The 14,214-nt window shown below is 50.4% G+C and overlaps 2 protein-coding genes across 7 annotated transcripts in view; one reads left to right on the top strand and one right to left on the bottom strand.

The window, feature by feature from the left end:
* The window catches only part of LOC308469970 (C-type lectin domain family 2 member D-like), a 123,567-nt gene that overhangs the window by 26,587 nt on the left and 82,766 nt on the right, over positions 1–14,214 (top strand). The gene's annotated exons all lie outside the window — the stretch shown is intronic.
* Positions 1–14,214, bottom strand: part of LOC308469854 (uncharacterized protein) — a 42,746-nt gene that overhangs the window by 19,418 nt on the left and 9,114 nt on the right. For 2 of the 3 annotated variants that reach the window (XM_080992888.1, XM_080992889.1), the window contains exon 3: positions 13,785–14,099. The exons of the other annotated variant lie outside the window; for it this stretch is intronic. In XM_080992888.1, the coding sequence (XP_080849014.1) occupies positions 13,785–14,099 (315 nt within the window). The remainder of the gene's footprint in view (positions 1–13,784; positions 14,100–14,214) is intronic. 3 annotated transcript variants of the gene reach the window in all.

Raw genomic sequence — 14,214 nt, 5'->3', positions numbered from 1 at the left:
AGATTACAGCAATAACAAAGGCGGCATTTTTTCATCTCCGCCAAGCTAAGCAGTTGGCTCCTTATCTCTCTCGCCCTGACCTAGCCACTGTGATCCACGTGACGGTCACCTCCAGACTGGATTATTGTAACTCGCTGTACGTGGGGCTGCCCTTGAGACTGACCCAGAAACTCCAGCGGGTGCAGAATGCCGCGGCAAGACTCCTTATGGGGTCTTCGCTGCGAGATCATATTCAGCCAGTACTATACCAGCTGCACTGGCTCCCGGTGGAGTACAGGATCAGGTTTAAGGTGCTGGTTTTAACCTTTAAAGCCCTATACGGCCTAGGACCCTCGTACCTACGGGACCGCCTCTCCTGGTATGTCCCACAGAGAAATTTACGGTCTGCAAATAAAAACATCCTGAAGATCCCAGGCCACAGAGAGGTTAGGCTGGCCTCAACTAGAGCCAGGGTTTTCTCGGCTGCGGCTCCAATCTGGTGGAACGCTCTGTCACAAGAGACTAGGGCCCTGCGGGACCTGACATCTTTCCGCAGGGCCTGCAAGACAGAGCTGTTCCACCAGGCCTTTGATCAGGGCGCAGCCTGACCCCCTCCTCTGCAATCTGCACAGAATGTTGCTTAATGGTTGCCATTAATTTGATTTTAATTAATTTTATAATGAATGTTTTTAGAATGTTAGATTATTTTGATTGTTGTTAGCTGCCCTGAGCCCAGCTTCGGCTGGGGAGGGCGGGATATATTAAAAATAAATATATTATTATTATTATTTATTATAGTTGCCTTGCTGTGTTCAATCAGTTTCAGTTGTTTCCTGATGGGGTCTGTGTTATTGCGACCAGGGACGAAGGCCGTCTGGTCTGGGACTATTAATTTGTACAGGACTTTAGGAAAAATTTTAGGCGGTTAGCCGAGATTGATGTGAATATCTTGTAGTCTTGGTTTATTAGTGAGATCAGGCGGTATGATTCTACTTTGAGTTTGTCTTTGAGTGGTTTGGGAATAGACATTGCTTTGATGTTGTTAAATAGGCAGGTCATGTAAGGCATTAGGGGTTTGTAGTGATCAGGTGGGATTGCTGTGAGGAATTATAACAAATATAGAGTAAGCCATCTGTGTCAGCATTGCGTTGACTGGGCTTAAACTACAGTATTTTGATATGATTTTTGATCAATCCATACCTCTGCATCCCTGTTCCATTTCTCTTTCTTGACAAGTCATGTACACAGCCCAGTTGCCAGTTGCTGCATCAGGCATCCTGGGTCATAAAGATGATACTTAGCTTTTATGTAGCTGTCAGGGGTTCAGGGACAGAGGCACAGGGTAGGCAGGAGATGGAGAGCGATGGGGATGAATCACAGGACAGCGAGGAAGAGGATGACAATGACTCTAGAGATTCCATGAGTCTTTCCAGCGAATCAGAGGATTCCCAGAAGGGGGCGCCGGTGGTCAAGGCCAGGGGAGCCCCAGGGGGGACTTGTCAGGAGCAGGGGGCCAGCGGGGGATCCCAAAGTGGCAGCTGGGCGTCAGGACCAGCCTCCCCGCCAGAGTGCAGCGAAGGGGGTGGAGGTTCCAGTGTATCAGGGGAGGCGGCTCCGGCAGTAGAGAAAGGAGGGAGGTCGGAGCAAGCCACCCTCCCGGAAGGGGAGGGGAGTAGTGAAGGGAGTAGCGTAGCTGTCAAAAGGAAAGTTAGAGGTTGGGGGCGTGCGCCAAGTTCAAATGTAGAGGCGCGCGGAAGTACAGGGAGCCCGGAGGAGGGGCCAGGTCCCAAAGCCCGCAGGAGGGGGCAAGAGCAGTCTGATTCCGCGTCGGAGGAATCCAGGAGGGGCGAAACCCCAGCGGGCAGAAAGACCCTGCGGAAAAGGAAAGAGAGAAAGAGGTGGAGCAGCGCAAGCCTCTTAAACTGGTGCAGGGCAGGGACAGATTCAGAAGGGACTTCAGCGGTCTAAGCCTAGCAGACGTAGGGCTGCGCGCCTCGGATCTGAAGCAAACAATGAACTGCAATAAACACTTTTGTATATAAGAAAAGAAAGGCGTTGGTCTTTTGTGAGCTGAGACTTGAGGCAGCCCTGACAGTAAGTCCCTTCTCCTAAAAACTGCAAAAAAAATTTTTTTTGCAAAGCTCACGAAGTTTGGCAGACATGACTACTGAGGAGCAGATAACGACCCTGCAAAACGCAGTCGCTGAACTCTCCGTTGCAGTACGGGTCTCTCAGAAGACAGTTGCCGAAGCAGAAGCGCGATGCCAGGATCTGCAAGCCAGGTGGGATCAGGCGTGCAAACAGGGGTTCCCGGGGTCCAGATCAGAGGGAATCGGTCTCGGACGGAGGGGGGGCAATTTAGTAGCCCACTTCGATGGGAACCTGAAGCATTATCCCAATTTCAGAGCAGATGTCCTATACGCGCTGCATTTGCTTCGAAAAGACTTCAAAGATGAGGAGGAGAAAGTAGGCTTTATTGTGTCCCATTTGCATGGGGAAGCTAGAACCTGGTTACGCAATTTGTGGCGCGAAGATGGTCTTGCCCGCAGGGACTCTGACGAATTTATCAAAGCCATGGACGCTTGCTTCCAATCTACCGTTGACGTTGATGTGGCGCGCCAGGAGATGCATGGATTGCGGCAGGGCAAGGCTACAGTGCGTCAGTACCATTCTCGCTTTTTTGCATTGCTGAATGTGCTGGGCTGGGAAAAGGACTCCCTGGCAGTGAGAGACTTGTTTTGGGAGGGGCTTCATGGCTCAGTAAAAGATGAGCTGGCTAGGGGAGACAGACCTCAAACCCTAGCAGACGTCGTCCAGAGGGCACTCACGATAGGGGTGCGCCACGAAGAACGCCCTTGGCACAGTGAGGAGGGGCGTCACGTCCGCCCACCAGCTAGAGCGCCTCCTTTTCTTCTTCCCAGGGACCTGGGACGTACAAATCCCTCGCCTATGCTGAAGGGAGGGGAGGAGCCAATGGAGCTGGGTCGTGCAAAGGCTCAGTCAGCTGCCGGAGCCTCAGCGTCCGGAGCAGTCAAGGCGAAGCCTCCTAGAGGGACCAGGAAGTGTTACATCTGTGACAGTGCACAGCACATGGCTAAAGAGTGTCCCCAGAGGCTCCAGAAGCACACTGCAGCCTTAGCAACAGTAACAGGGGAAGAGTTCCAAGGAGAACAGTTTCAGGGAAACGAGAATGCCTGGTCGGAAGCAGAGATGCTGGGGCTCCGCCAGGCAAGTCAGTGAAGCAGTCCCCAGCGCTTTTGCAGCCTACAGACCCCTTACCACCCAAGCCAGTGGTGCAGCTCACTGCTACTCTCCAGCTACCTAATGGACTCACCCTGGAAGTCCCCATTACGATTGACTCAGGGAGCAACGCAGACTTCGTGGGGATGCAGTTCATCAAGCAGCATCGCATAGCGCTACTACCAGCCACGCTGCCTCTGAACGTCGTCACGGTAGATGGCAGAAAGTTGCTGGGTGGGCAAGTGGTACAACAGACGCCACCCATGCTGCTGAAAATTGGGAATCATCGCGAGGTCATCAGTTTCAATGTCACCCAACTGTCAGACACGCCTATAGTGTTAGGCATGAGTTGGCTGGATAGACACAGCCCATCATTAGCGTGGTACCAGCGGCAGCTCACCTTTGGCTCGTCCTACTGCGCACAACATTGCATCCAGACAGGCCAGGAGGAGGAGGGCCAGGAGGAAGGGCAGCAGTTGCATCTAGGCATGGTGCAGGCAGTGCCCCACAAGTACAAGGGGTTTTTGGAGGTCTTCTGTGAAAAGGAAGCTGACCAATTACCACCCCACCGGCCCTACGACTGTGCAATTGACCTCTTACCAGGGGCGACGCTGCCGACTGCGAAGCTGTATTCCATGTCTGAAGATGAAATGCAGGAACTCCGGGAGTTCATAGATCACAATTTGAAGCGGGGATTCATCCGAGAATCCAAGGCCGTGGGGGGCAGTCCTGTGTTTTTCGTGAAGAAGAAGGACACGCCCCAAAAAAGGCTCATTGTGGACTATAGGGCCATCAACTCGATGACAAAGCCCAAGGCCTTCCCCATGCCCAAGATTGACGACCTGCTCACGACGGTGAGGAAGGGGAGGATCTTCACCAAGTTGGATCTACGCGGAGCATACAATCTAATACGCATGAGGGAAGGTGACGAGTGGAAGACGGCCATGTTCACGCCGCTGGGCACCTATGAATACAGAGTTATGCCGTTTGGTCTCCAAAATGGCTCCCACTGTTTCCAAGCATTCATGCACCACGTGCTAGCAGGACTCCTCTACAAGAAGTGCGTATGCTTCCTCGACGACATTCTGATCTTCTCAGAATCGCAGGAGACTCACGAGAGAGACGTAAAGGAGGTCCTGCAGAGGCTACGGAAGCACAGGCTCTACGCCAAACTGGAGAAGTGCCAGTTCGACGTGACGGAGGTGAATTTCCTGGGCTACCGGCTGTCCGACAAGGGACTAGCCATGGACAGCGCCAAAGTCCGCGCAGTGTTGGACTGGAATAGCCCGCGCAATCGGAAGGAGGTCCAGAGGTTCGTCGGTTTCGCCAACTTTTACCGCAAGTTCATCAGGGGTTTCGCGAAAGAGACGGCAGCTATCACGGACACCCTCAGTTCCAAGAAGAAAAAGTTCACCTGGACGGACCAGGCGGAGCAGTCCTTCAGGAGACTTAAGAGTCTCTTCGCGTCCGAAGACCAGCTGCTACACGTGAATCCCGGCAGGCCCATGCGGGTTGAGACTGACGCATCTGACAGAGCAGTGGGGGCCGTCCTCTTGCAGGAAGATCCGCAAGGGAACTGGAGGCCCTGCGCTTTCTATTCCCGGAAGCTCAGCAAGTCGGAACAGAACTACACCATCTGGGACAGGGAGTTGTTGGCCATCCACGCAGCTTTCAAGGCGTGGCGGCACTTCCTTATCGGAGCCAAGCACACCGTGCAGGTCCGCACGGACCACAAGAACCTAGAGTATTGGCGCATGGCGAAGCTCCAGAGCCAGAGGCACATGAGATGGGCGGAGTTCTTTGCGGATTTCGATTTCCGGATAGAGTATATCCCGGGAGACAACAACGTCATAGCGGATGCACTCTCCAGGAAACCGCAGTATCTCGAGGAAGCGGCACCAGTGGCAGCCAGGCACATTTTCGCACCGCAAGCGTGGGCGTGCGCTTCCGCCGCCGTGGACCTGGACGCGGTACGATGCGCGCTACAGACGGATCCGTTCGCACAATCCAAGATGGAGGAGGTGCGAAGAGGGACAGCAAAGGACGGCGAATTCCAGATACGCGATGGTCTGCTGACCCGCAAAGGTGCTCTCTACGTGCCGGGAGACGATCTCCGCGCGAAGGTTTTACAGCAGTTACACGACGCACCCAGCGCGGGTCACTTCGGCAAAGAAAAGACGGCGGACTTAGTAGCCAGAGACTTTTGGTGGCCCCAGATGCGGGGAGAGGTCGCGGATTACGTCGCCAGGTGTGACATTTGTCAGAGGTCCAAGCCAGTGCACAAGAAGCCAGCGGGATTGCTGGAACCGCTGGAGACGCCACTACAGCCGTGGGAACGGGTGGCGCTGGACTTTGTTACTGATCTGCCCAGTTCGCGGGGCAAGACGGCGGTGCTTGTGGTTGTAGACCTGTTCACCAAGATGGCGCACTTCATTCCTTGCGCGAAGGTGGCAACAGCGGAACAGACCGCCAAGCTGTTCATAGACCACGTGTTCCGGGTGCACGGCTTACCGCGGTCCATCCTGTCCGACCGGGGTCGCCAATTCATTTCCAGTTTCTGGCAGAAGCTCCTGGGCATCCTGAATGTCAAGATCAACTTAGCGTCGGCGAGACACCCGCAAACCAACGGCCAAGCGGAGAGGGTCAACGCCATCATGCAGCAGTACCTGCGATGTTACGCCAATCAAAAGCCTGCAACTTGGGTGGACTACTTGCCGATGGCCGAGTTTGCCTACAACAACACGAAGCACGCGTCAACGGGGGTGACACCGTTCTTCGCCAACAATGGGCGACATCCCAGAACCTTCCCGGCGTTGGAGACAACGACGCAGGGGGAGTCGCAGGGAGCTGAGCATTTAGCAGCAGAATTGCAGGAGGTCCACGAGGAGCTACGACGGCACTTGGAACTAGCTAAACACGCCTACAAAGTGCAGGCAGACAGGCACAGGAGGGCAGGAGAAGACATCCAGGTGGGGGACTGGGTATGGTTAGCAGCCCAGGCGGTGCCGGCCAAGTCGTTAGCTAAGAAGAAGCTAGGACACAAACAGCTAGGGCCATACCAAGTTGAGGGCAGGATCAATCCCGTAGCTTTTCGGTTGACCCTCCCAGAAGGTTCCCGAATGCACCCGGTCTTTCATAGGTCGGTGCTTACACCCTACAAGGCCCCACACAGATTTCAGGAGCCAGGGACGGCACCAGACCCACGTAGAGAGTCACCGGGGGGGGGAGTCACCGAGGACCCCGACACTCAACGAGGTCACGGAAATTCTGGACTCGAGATGGGGGGAGGAGGGAGTGGAATACCTCCTCGCCAGGGAAGGTACCCCGGCCAGCGCCAACAGTTGGGTGCCAGATTATGCTCTGGAGGAACCTCTTCTTAAAGACGAGTTCCATGCACTCTTCCCACACAGGCCCATGCCAGAGGAGTATTTTGACGACTGGCTTTTTACGCCCACACTTTCAGGCAGCACCTTCCGGGGGTTCTCCTCCGCAGAGGAGACCACGCCGGAATCGAGCCCTCCAAGGGGATCGTGCTCGGGGGTGGACACGGACCGCTCTTATTGGTGGGATGATCAACCAGAAGTGGGGTGGCGAAGGGGGCCTTGGCAAGCAGCATCGCCTGAAGTAACAGGGGGAGGGAAGGGTTTGGATGTGTTGGGGGAGGACCCCGGTTTCGAGCACGCATACACTGAACTGGAAGCAGAGGAGATCGACGTCGATGAACTGTATCCAGCGTCTACCCCCGCTACAACGGAGCTCCCGGAATCTGCGCCCGAGCAGCGGGAGGGGGGAAGGGGGGCTTCGAGGGGGGGATGGATGTCAGGGGTTCAGGGACAGAGGCACAGGGTAGGCAGGAGATGGAGAGCGATGGGGATGAATCACAGGACAGCGAGGAAGAGGATGACAATGACTCTAGAGATTCCATGAGTCTTTCCAGCGAATCAGAGGATTCCCAGAAGGGGGCGCCGGTGGTCAAGGCCAGGGGAGCCCCAGGGGGGACTTGTCAGGAGCAGGGGGCCAGCGGGGGATCCCAAAGTGGCAGCTGGGCATCAGGACCAGCCTCCCCGCCAGAGTGCAGCGAAGGGGGTGGAGGTTCCAGTGTATCAGGGGAGGCGGCTCCGGCAGTAGAGAAAGGAGGGAGGTCGGAGCAAGCCACCCTCCCGGAAGGGGAGGGGAGTAGTGAAGGGAGTAGCGTAGCTGTCAAAAGGAAAGTTAGAGGTTGGGGGCGCGCGCCAAGTTCAAATGTAGAGGCGCGCGGAAGTACAGGGAGCCCGGAGGAGGGGCCAGGTCCCAAAGCCCGCAGGAGGGGGCAAGAGCAGTCTGATTCCGCGTCGGAGGAATCCAGGAGGGGCGAAACCCCAGCGGGCAGAAAGACCCTGCGGAAAAGGAAAGAGAGAAAGAGGTGGAGCAGCGCAAGCCTCTTAAACTGGTGCAGGGCAGGGACAGATTCAGAAGGGACTTCAGCGGTCTAAGCCTAGCAGACGTAGGGCTGCGCGCCTCGGATCTGAAGCAAACAATGAACTGCAATAAACACTTTTATATATAAGAAAAGAAAGGCGTTGGTCTTTTGTGAGCTGAGACTTGAGGCAGCCCTGGCAGTAGCCTTCCTGATTTTGTTAATCTTAGGGCCAGGAAACAGACCTTCAAATGAAGGTGATAAAGATCCCTATCCTCCTTGCCATACTTCTTGCTTGTTTATGACCTCCGGGGTTGCTGGATGCACTCCTTTGTAGTTTTGTTTTATTTACCCCAGAAGTATGTATGCTTAATTAGCTTTTGTAGTGTAACTTTGTCCCCACATGGGGTTTGTTGAAATGCTCAGAGGAAATCTGATTCGTTCTTACGAACATGGTGTAAAAAGTTCTTTTGTGAATAAAACGACCTGGGCCGACTGGCTCATACATACTGTTGCTGTATGTAGGTTTTATTTTATTTGTTTTTTATCCTATATTTTTTATCCTATATTTTGGAAATGTACATCCAGGGTTTTTTTTTCCTTTAAATTTTTTGGGTCCCCTAAGAGAGTGGGGCCCTAAGCTATAGCTTGTTTTGCTTATATGGTGGTACCGCAGGTTAAGAACTTAATTCATTCTGGAGGTCTGTTCTTAACCTGAAACTGTTCTTAACCTGAAGCACCACTTTAGCTAATGGGGCCTCCCGCTGCTGCCGCACCGCTGCCGCGCGATTTCTCTCATCCTGAAGCAAAGTTCTTAACATGACGTAATATTTCTGGGTTAGCGGAGTTTGTAACCTGCAGCGTATGTAACTTGGGCCAGCGAGGAGGCCAGGGGAGAATTAGCTGTATGGTCTCAAAGCGGGTGATCTTCATAAAAAGGGAGGGGGAGGGAAGAGAAGGGAAATAAAAGAGCAGGCTGAATTCAAATTAAAGGCCAGGCGCAATAGCTCTGTCTTACAGGCCTGGTGGAAGGAGGTTAAATCCTGCAGGGCCCTAGTCTCATGGGACAGAGCATTCCACCAGGTCGGAGCCATCACTGAAAAGGCCCTGGTGGAGGATAGTCTGACTTCCTTAGGGCCCGGGACCTCTAAACTATGGTTATTCATGGACCTTAAGGTCCTCTGTGGGGCATACCAGGGGAGGCGGTCCTGATTTGTGCTCAGAAATGTAATGGGAGCCAGTGAAGATCCTTTAGGACTGGTGCTATATGGTCCCAGCGGCCACTCCAAGCCACCAGTCTAGCTGCTACATTCTGGATTAGTTGTAGTTTCTGGGTCACCTTCAAAGGTAGCCCCACATAGAGCACATTGCAGTAGTTCAAGCGGGAGATAACCAGAGCATGCACCACTCTGGTGAGACAGTCCGCAGGCAGGTAGGGTCTCAGCTGGTAGACAGATGCCCTGGACACAGAATTGACCTGCGCCTCCATGGACAGCTGTGAGTTCAGAATGACTCCCAGGCTGCGCACCTGGTCCTTCAGGTCCTTTCTGTTGGGATGCATCTGGGGAGACAGGGGCAATTAGCAGAGCTCCAGCTGGCTCCAGCCCACTGGCCGGCAGCCGGGCGAACTCCAGTTCTCGGAACGGCATCAAAACTGCGACTCAAGCCTCAGAAACCTTTAGAGACTGAGCACGCAAGCCAGCAGAGATAAGAACTCTTTGCAACGGAAGGATGGACAGAGGCATATGTAAGCATATTTACAAGCATTTTATTCAGCATCAGGACAAAGGAAAAACATGTCCGCTTCCCTTCGTGTCCAAGCAAAAGCTATATGCAAGGGAAGTTCCCAGCAGGCTGTGCTGGAAGTCAACAGACATGTGACATACAACAACTCCGCATGTCTGTTCTAAAGGTGGAACGGAACAATAGCCTAACACTTTCTGCGTGAGTCAGTGTCTCATAGGAGCAGACTCTGCCTGAGTTGGCACCAGGGTCTCCTCCAACGGGAGAGCGTGAGGCTTCCTTGCTTGGGGGAACTGAACTCAAATGCTGGTCTTTCAACAGAGCTGATGCCCTCAAACTGCTTCCCATCGTTTTGTGCAATTCACAAGAAAATACACTTCAAGGCCACTTGGTTTTTAAAAAAAATGGTACAGTCAGGAAGGCGTGTGAAGGTTTCCTTTGGGGGGGGTGATATCAGAGTATGTACATTGCACACGGCCATCATCTTAAAGAGCATATGGCTAGAAAAATGAAAGGAGCAGTCCTTCAAGGCAGTAAGGCATTTGTTTCAGTGTCGCATTCATGAGGAAAAGAGTTCCCATTTTCTCTCCTGGGTGGGTCTGCGCTGCTTTCTTGCACCTCTGGTGACCCAGGAGGCAGAGTTCCATTTGCCAAGCCACCAGCAAGTTGAGCAGTGTCGTTGTCTCTCCTTTTCCGTTTCCAACATATACACACTGTGAAACAGAGCACCAAAAAGATGGCAAGCCCTACTGCAGCGTAAGCACAATCATGTCTGCGTCCTGAAACTAGAAAATAGAAAAAGTCAGTGGTCATGCTTCTGACACCATTTAAGTGCAGCTGTACCGTGGAAAGAGCTATGTGTGGCATTATTCCACCCCACCAAGAAGGCTAGATAGAACCAGACCTATGTGCCTTAAAATCCTAGATCTGTAGAGTTGGAAGGGACCACAGAGGTCATCTAGTCCAGTCTCATGCAATGTAGGAGTCTTTGGCCCAACTTTAACCCATGACCCCGAGATCAAGAGTCTCATGCTCTACCAGCTGAGCTTTCAGCCATTATGGCAGGAGGCACAACAAATCTGTTTTAATGTCTACTGGTATGAGTCTATTATTTATTTTGTGTTGCCTTTATAGCATGCCTCTCCTTCAAAGGTTAGGTTTAGGTTTATATATCGCTTCCCATGACAACAAGCCCCCAAAGGATTTACAGCTAAAGTAAAAATACAATAAAAATACACAGACATATTACAAATAGGGCTGACTTCCCACCTCACACTCCAGCCCTAAGTAAGACAGATGCTGGTGCCAGGAGCCAGGGCCAAATATAGGTTTGATGAGGCCCTAAGCTACTGAAGGTAATGGGGTCCTTTATATGTCCAGCTGTCCTTTGTCAACAACTAATTGTCACTGTTTTTTGTGTTGAATATATGCTATATGGTAATTTATGGACCTAATAGGTCCACACAACAAAAAAACACTGTTGCTGTATGTAGGTTTTATTTTATTTGTTTTTTCTCTTATATGTTGGAAATGTACATCCAGGTTCTTTTTCCTTTCAGTTTTTTTGGAGGCCCCCAAGTGAGTGGGGCGTAAATCCGGCACTGGCCAGGAGGCCCAGTGGAATGCTAATCTCCTTCCCACCAGTGTCTCCTGCATACAGGGCAACCAAGGCCATCTCAGGGCCAGAAATGGGCCTGAGTACAAAATTAATCTCATCCAACTAGTCTGGAGTTCAGGAACCGCCTGCTCAAAAACCTTGCCTAGGAAGAGACATTTGCAAGCAGGCTATCATGATTCAGATCTTCTGAGCTCAGGGAGGGTTTCTTAAGGAGTGGTCTCTCCTCTCAGAGAGGCATTTGTTTACTTCCTTGGCATCACTAGTGTCCCATCCCTGTCAGATATGATGAGCCATGAAGCATTGTAGCCACCTTGTGACCATCCAAGCACCTTGTCCACATCCTTGAGCCTTATCAATGGGGAATCGCCCATTAACACCTGGCCAGAATACTGCCTGGACACCTCAAAGTGACTTGCTACAATAGCAGAATCTGGGTCCCTACAAGTGATTGTATCCTCAATATTACTGAGAGAACTACTGGGGGATCCACCAACTCCTTTGGGCCAGTATAAAAATGTCTCACACTGCCTATAAAGGTGTGCTAGACATCAAGGACACAACTGAGGAAGAGAAGGAAGTCTTTTTCATTGCCTTTACCACCACAAAATAGGCTTGACAGTGAGCACACAATTGGGTTTGATTGTATTTACTGGGAGTCTTTGCCCACTTGCATTATTGCCATCTTCCCGCTTGCTCCATTGCCCTCAGCTATTGGGTTCAGCAAGCTGGAAGCCTCGAAAGGAAGACTGAATTTCTATGGACTACAGCAACTCCCCCACCCTGATCCTCCAGGTCTGCTCTAATGCTGCGCTGAAAACCCAGAAGGAATTAAGTGTGAGAGGCAAATTCTCCTTGTTGCCCCACTCAGGTCTCAGTTATAGATGGAGCATAAGGCGGCAAGCATGCCTCCCTCCATGATCCATTTTATTATTCCTACAACAATGTGAGGTGGGCTGAAGAGTTAGTGACTAGCTAAGGATCACACAATGATCTTCATGTCTGAGCAGGGATTTGAACCTTGATTTTCTCAGTTCTAGTGTGACATTCTGACCACTTATCCACCCTGGCTTTTAAAAGTAAAGGTAAAGGGACCCCTGACCGTTAGGTCCAGTCATGGACGACTCTGGGGTTGCGGCGCTCATCTCGCTTTACTGGCCGAGGGAGCCGGCGTACAGCTTCCGGGTCATGTGGCCAGCATCTGGCAAACCAGAGCAGCGCACAGAAATGCCATTTACCTTCCGACCGGAGCGGTACCTATTTATCTACTTGCACTTCATGCTTTCAAACTGCTAGGTGGGCAGGAGCAGGGACTGAGGAACGGGAGCTCATCCCGTCGTGGGGATTCGAACTGCCAACCTTTCAATCGGCAAGACCCAGGCTCTGCGGTTTAGAGCACAGTGCCACCCGAATTCCCTACAAAAACTGACAACCACCCCAAATAGAGTTCCTTCCATTGCTTGTCATAACAGACCCATTCAAATTAACAGAAGTGATTAACATAGGTCCATTCATTTCAGTGAGTCTATCTGAGTAAAAAGTATTTTGATGCAGTCTGTAATACATCGCTAGTGATCTGTGGTTCATCTTTTCATCTTTTAATAAATAAAATTCTTATAATAGAATATTGTTATTTTTTAAAAAAAACCTGCCCTGAGATTTTATGGAGAAGTGTGGGTAGTAAATTCTATTATTAATAATAATAACTGATAGGAACAAATGCAAACCAAAAAGAAATTCATGCAAGCAGCCGTCCTCACCCCGACCTCTTCCCCCACCCTCAACCCCAGTGGTGAATCCATTTGACAGTAACTTCAGAACCTCACCACGTTGGAAGTTCCTGCCTATTTATTTATATACCGCTTGATTGTTAAAAACAAACAATCCCGCAAAGCGGTTTACAAAAGATAAACCGGTAAAAGCAAGCAATACTTGAAAACATACATAAGTCAAAATACTCAAGCAGATCAAAATTACCTCAACTATCTAAGCATTTGGGTAGGCTTGTCTAATCAAGAATGTTTTTAGCTGGCACTGAAAAGTGTATAGTGAAGGCATCTGCTTCATCTCAACAGGCAGGGAGTTCCAAAGTCTAAGTAAGTGCTGCCACACTAAATGATTGAGTTATTACAGATGTAGAATGGATATTATGTAGCCCTAGTGTACCATAGCATACCATAGCAGACCCGTTGAAATTAACAGATGTGATTAACATAGGTCCATTCATTTCAGTGAGTCTACTCTGAGTAAAAAGTATTTGGATACAGTCCATAATACATCGCTAGTGATCTGTGGTTCTTCTTGGTGGGTCACAAGTTATTTGCAAGCCTATGGATTCAACTGCTGACCTTTATAGCAGGTTTTAGTTTTGTATTTGCTTTTTAAGAAAAATATCCATGCCATGAATTAGGGGCTGAATTATATCAGATATGGGGAGCTTGTAGCAGGGAATGGATTGATATATTAGAAATGATCATCCTAGAGGAACCTTCTAGTATGCAGAAGTTTTCAGAAGGACAAATCATGGAAAGTGCAGATAGAAGGCAACTTATTAATGGTTTTCATATGAAACTATGAATAGGACAAAGCGGATCACATCTTAAGAGATACATGATTTTATTGCACTATGAAGGGCACCTTTGCCCAGAAACAAAAACTCTAGGAGCATCCTCAGGCAACACCTTGAATCTGGGAAACCTCTAAAGCTCCTTGAACAGAACAAATCTATAACAAACAGAAATGAATAAAAGGAACCAGTGTCTCCTCCCCCAGTGGCTGTGAATCTAGATGTCAATCACATCAGAAACTTACCAGGTATATTAAGGAAGAACTGAAGCACACAGGATCCATTTTGCTGATGAACAAGCTGGTACTCTCCAGCGAGTCCTTCATAAGCATATTTGATAGTAAGGCCACTGTCAGATATATAGAATTGCTCTTCATACGTGTTGACACTGTGATTCAGGTGCCCCTTGTCTGTGCTCAAGATGTATTGCCAAGAAGATGAGGAGTGGTTCTTCTTGTACAAAGCAAGACTATTGGAATGGTTGAATATATCATTATGAATGATCGTCCCAGAGGCACCTTCTGGTATGGAAAGATTAGCTGAAGGGCACTGCCCAGTGTCTAGAAATAAAAAAAAGATGCATTTATTTAAAATAGGGCAAGAGTAGCTATCAAAATAGTAGGGAAGCATGATATGATAATACGATGCAAGAAATGTATTTTTGTTTTGTTGTTA

This window comes from Podarcis pityusensis (assembly GCF_964106645.2).
Source record: "Podarcis pityusensis genome assembly, chromosome: 2".
NCBI lineage: Eukaryota > Metazoa > Chordata > Lepidosauria > Squamata > Lacertidae > Podarcis > Podarcis pityusensis.
This window is presented reverse-complemented; position numbering and strand designations above follow the sequence as displayed.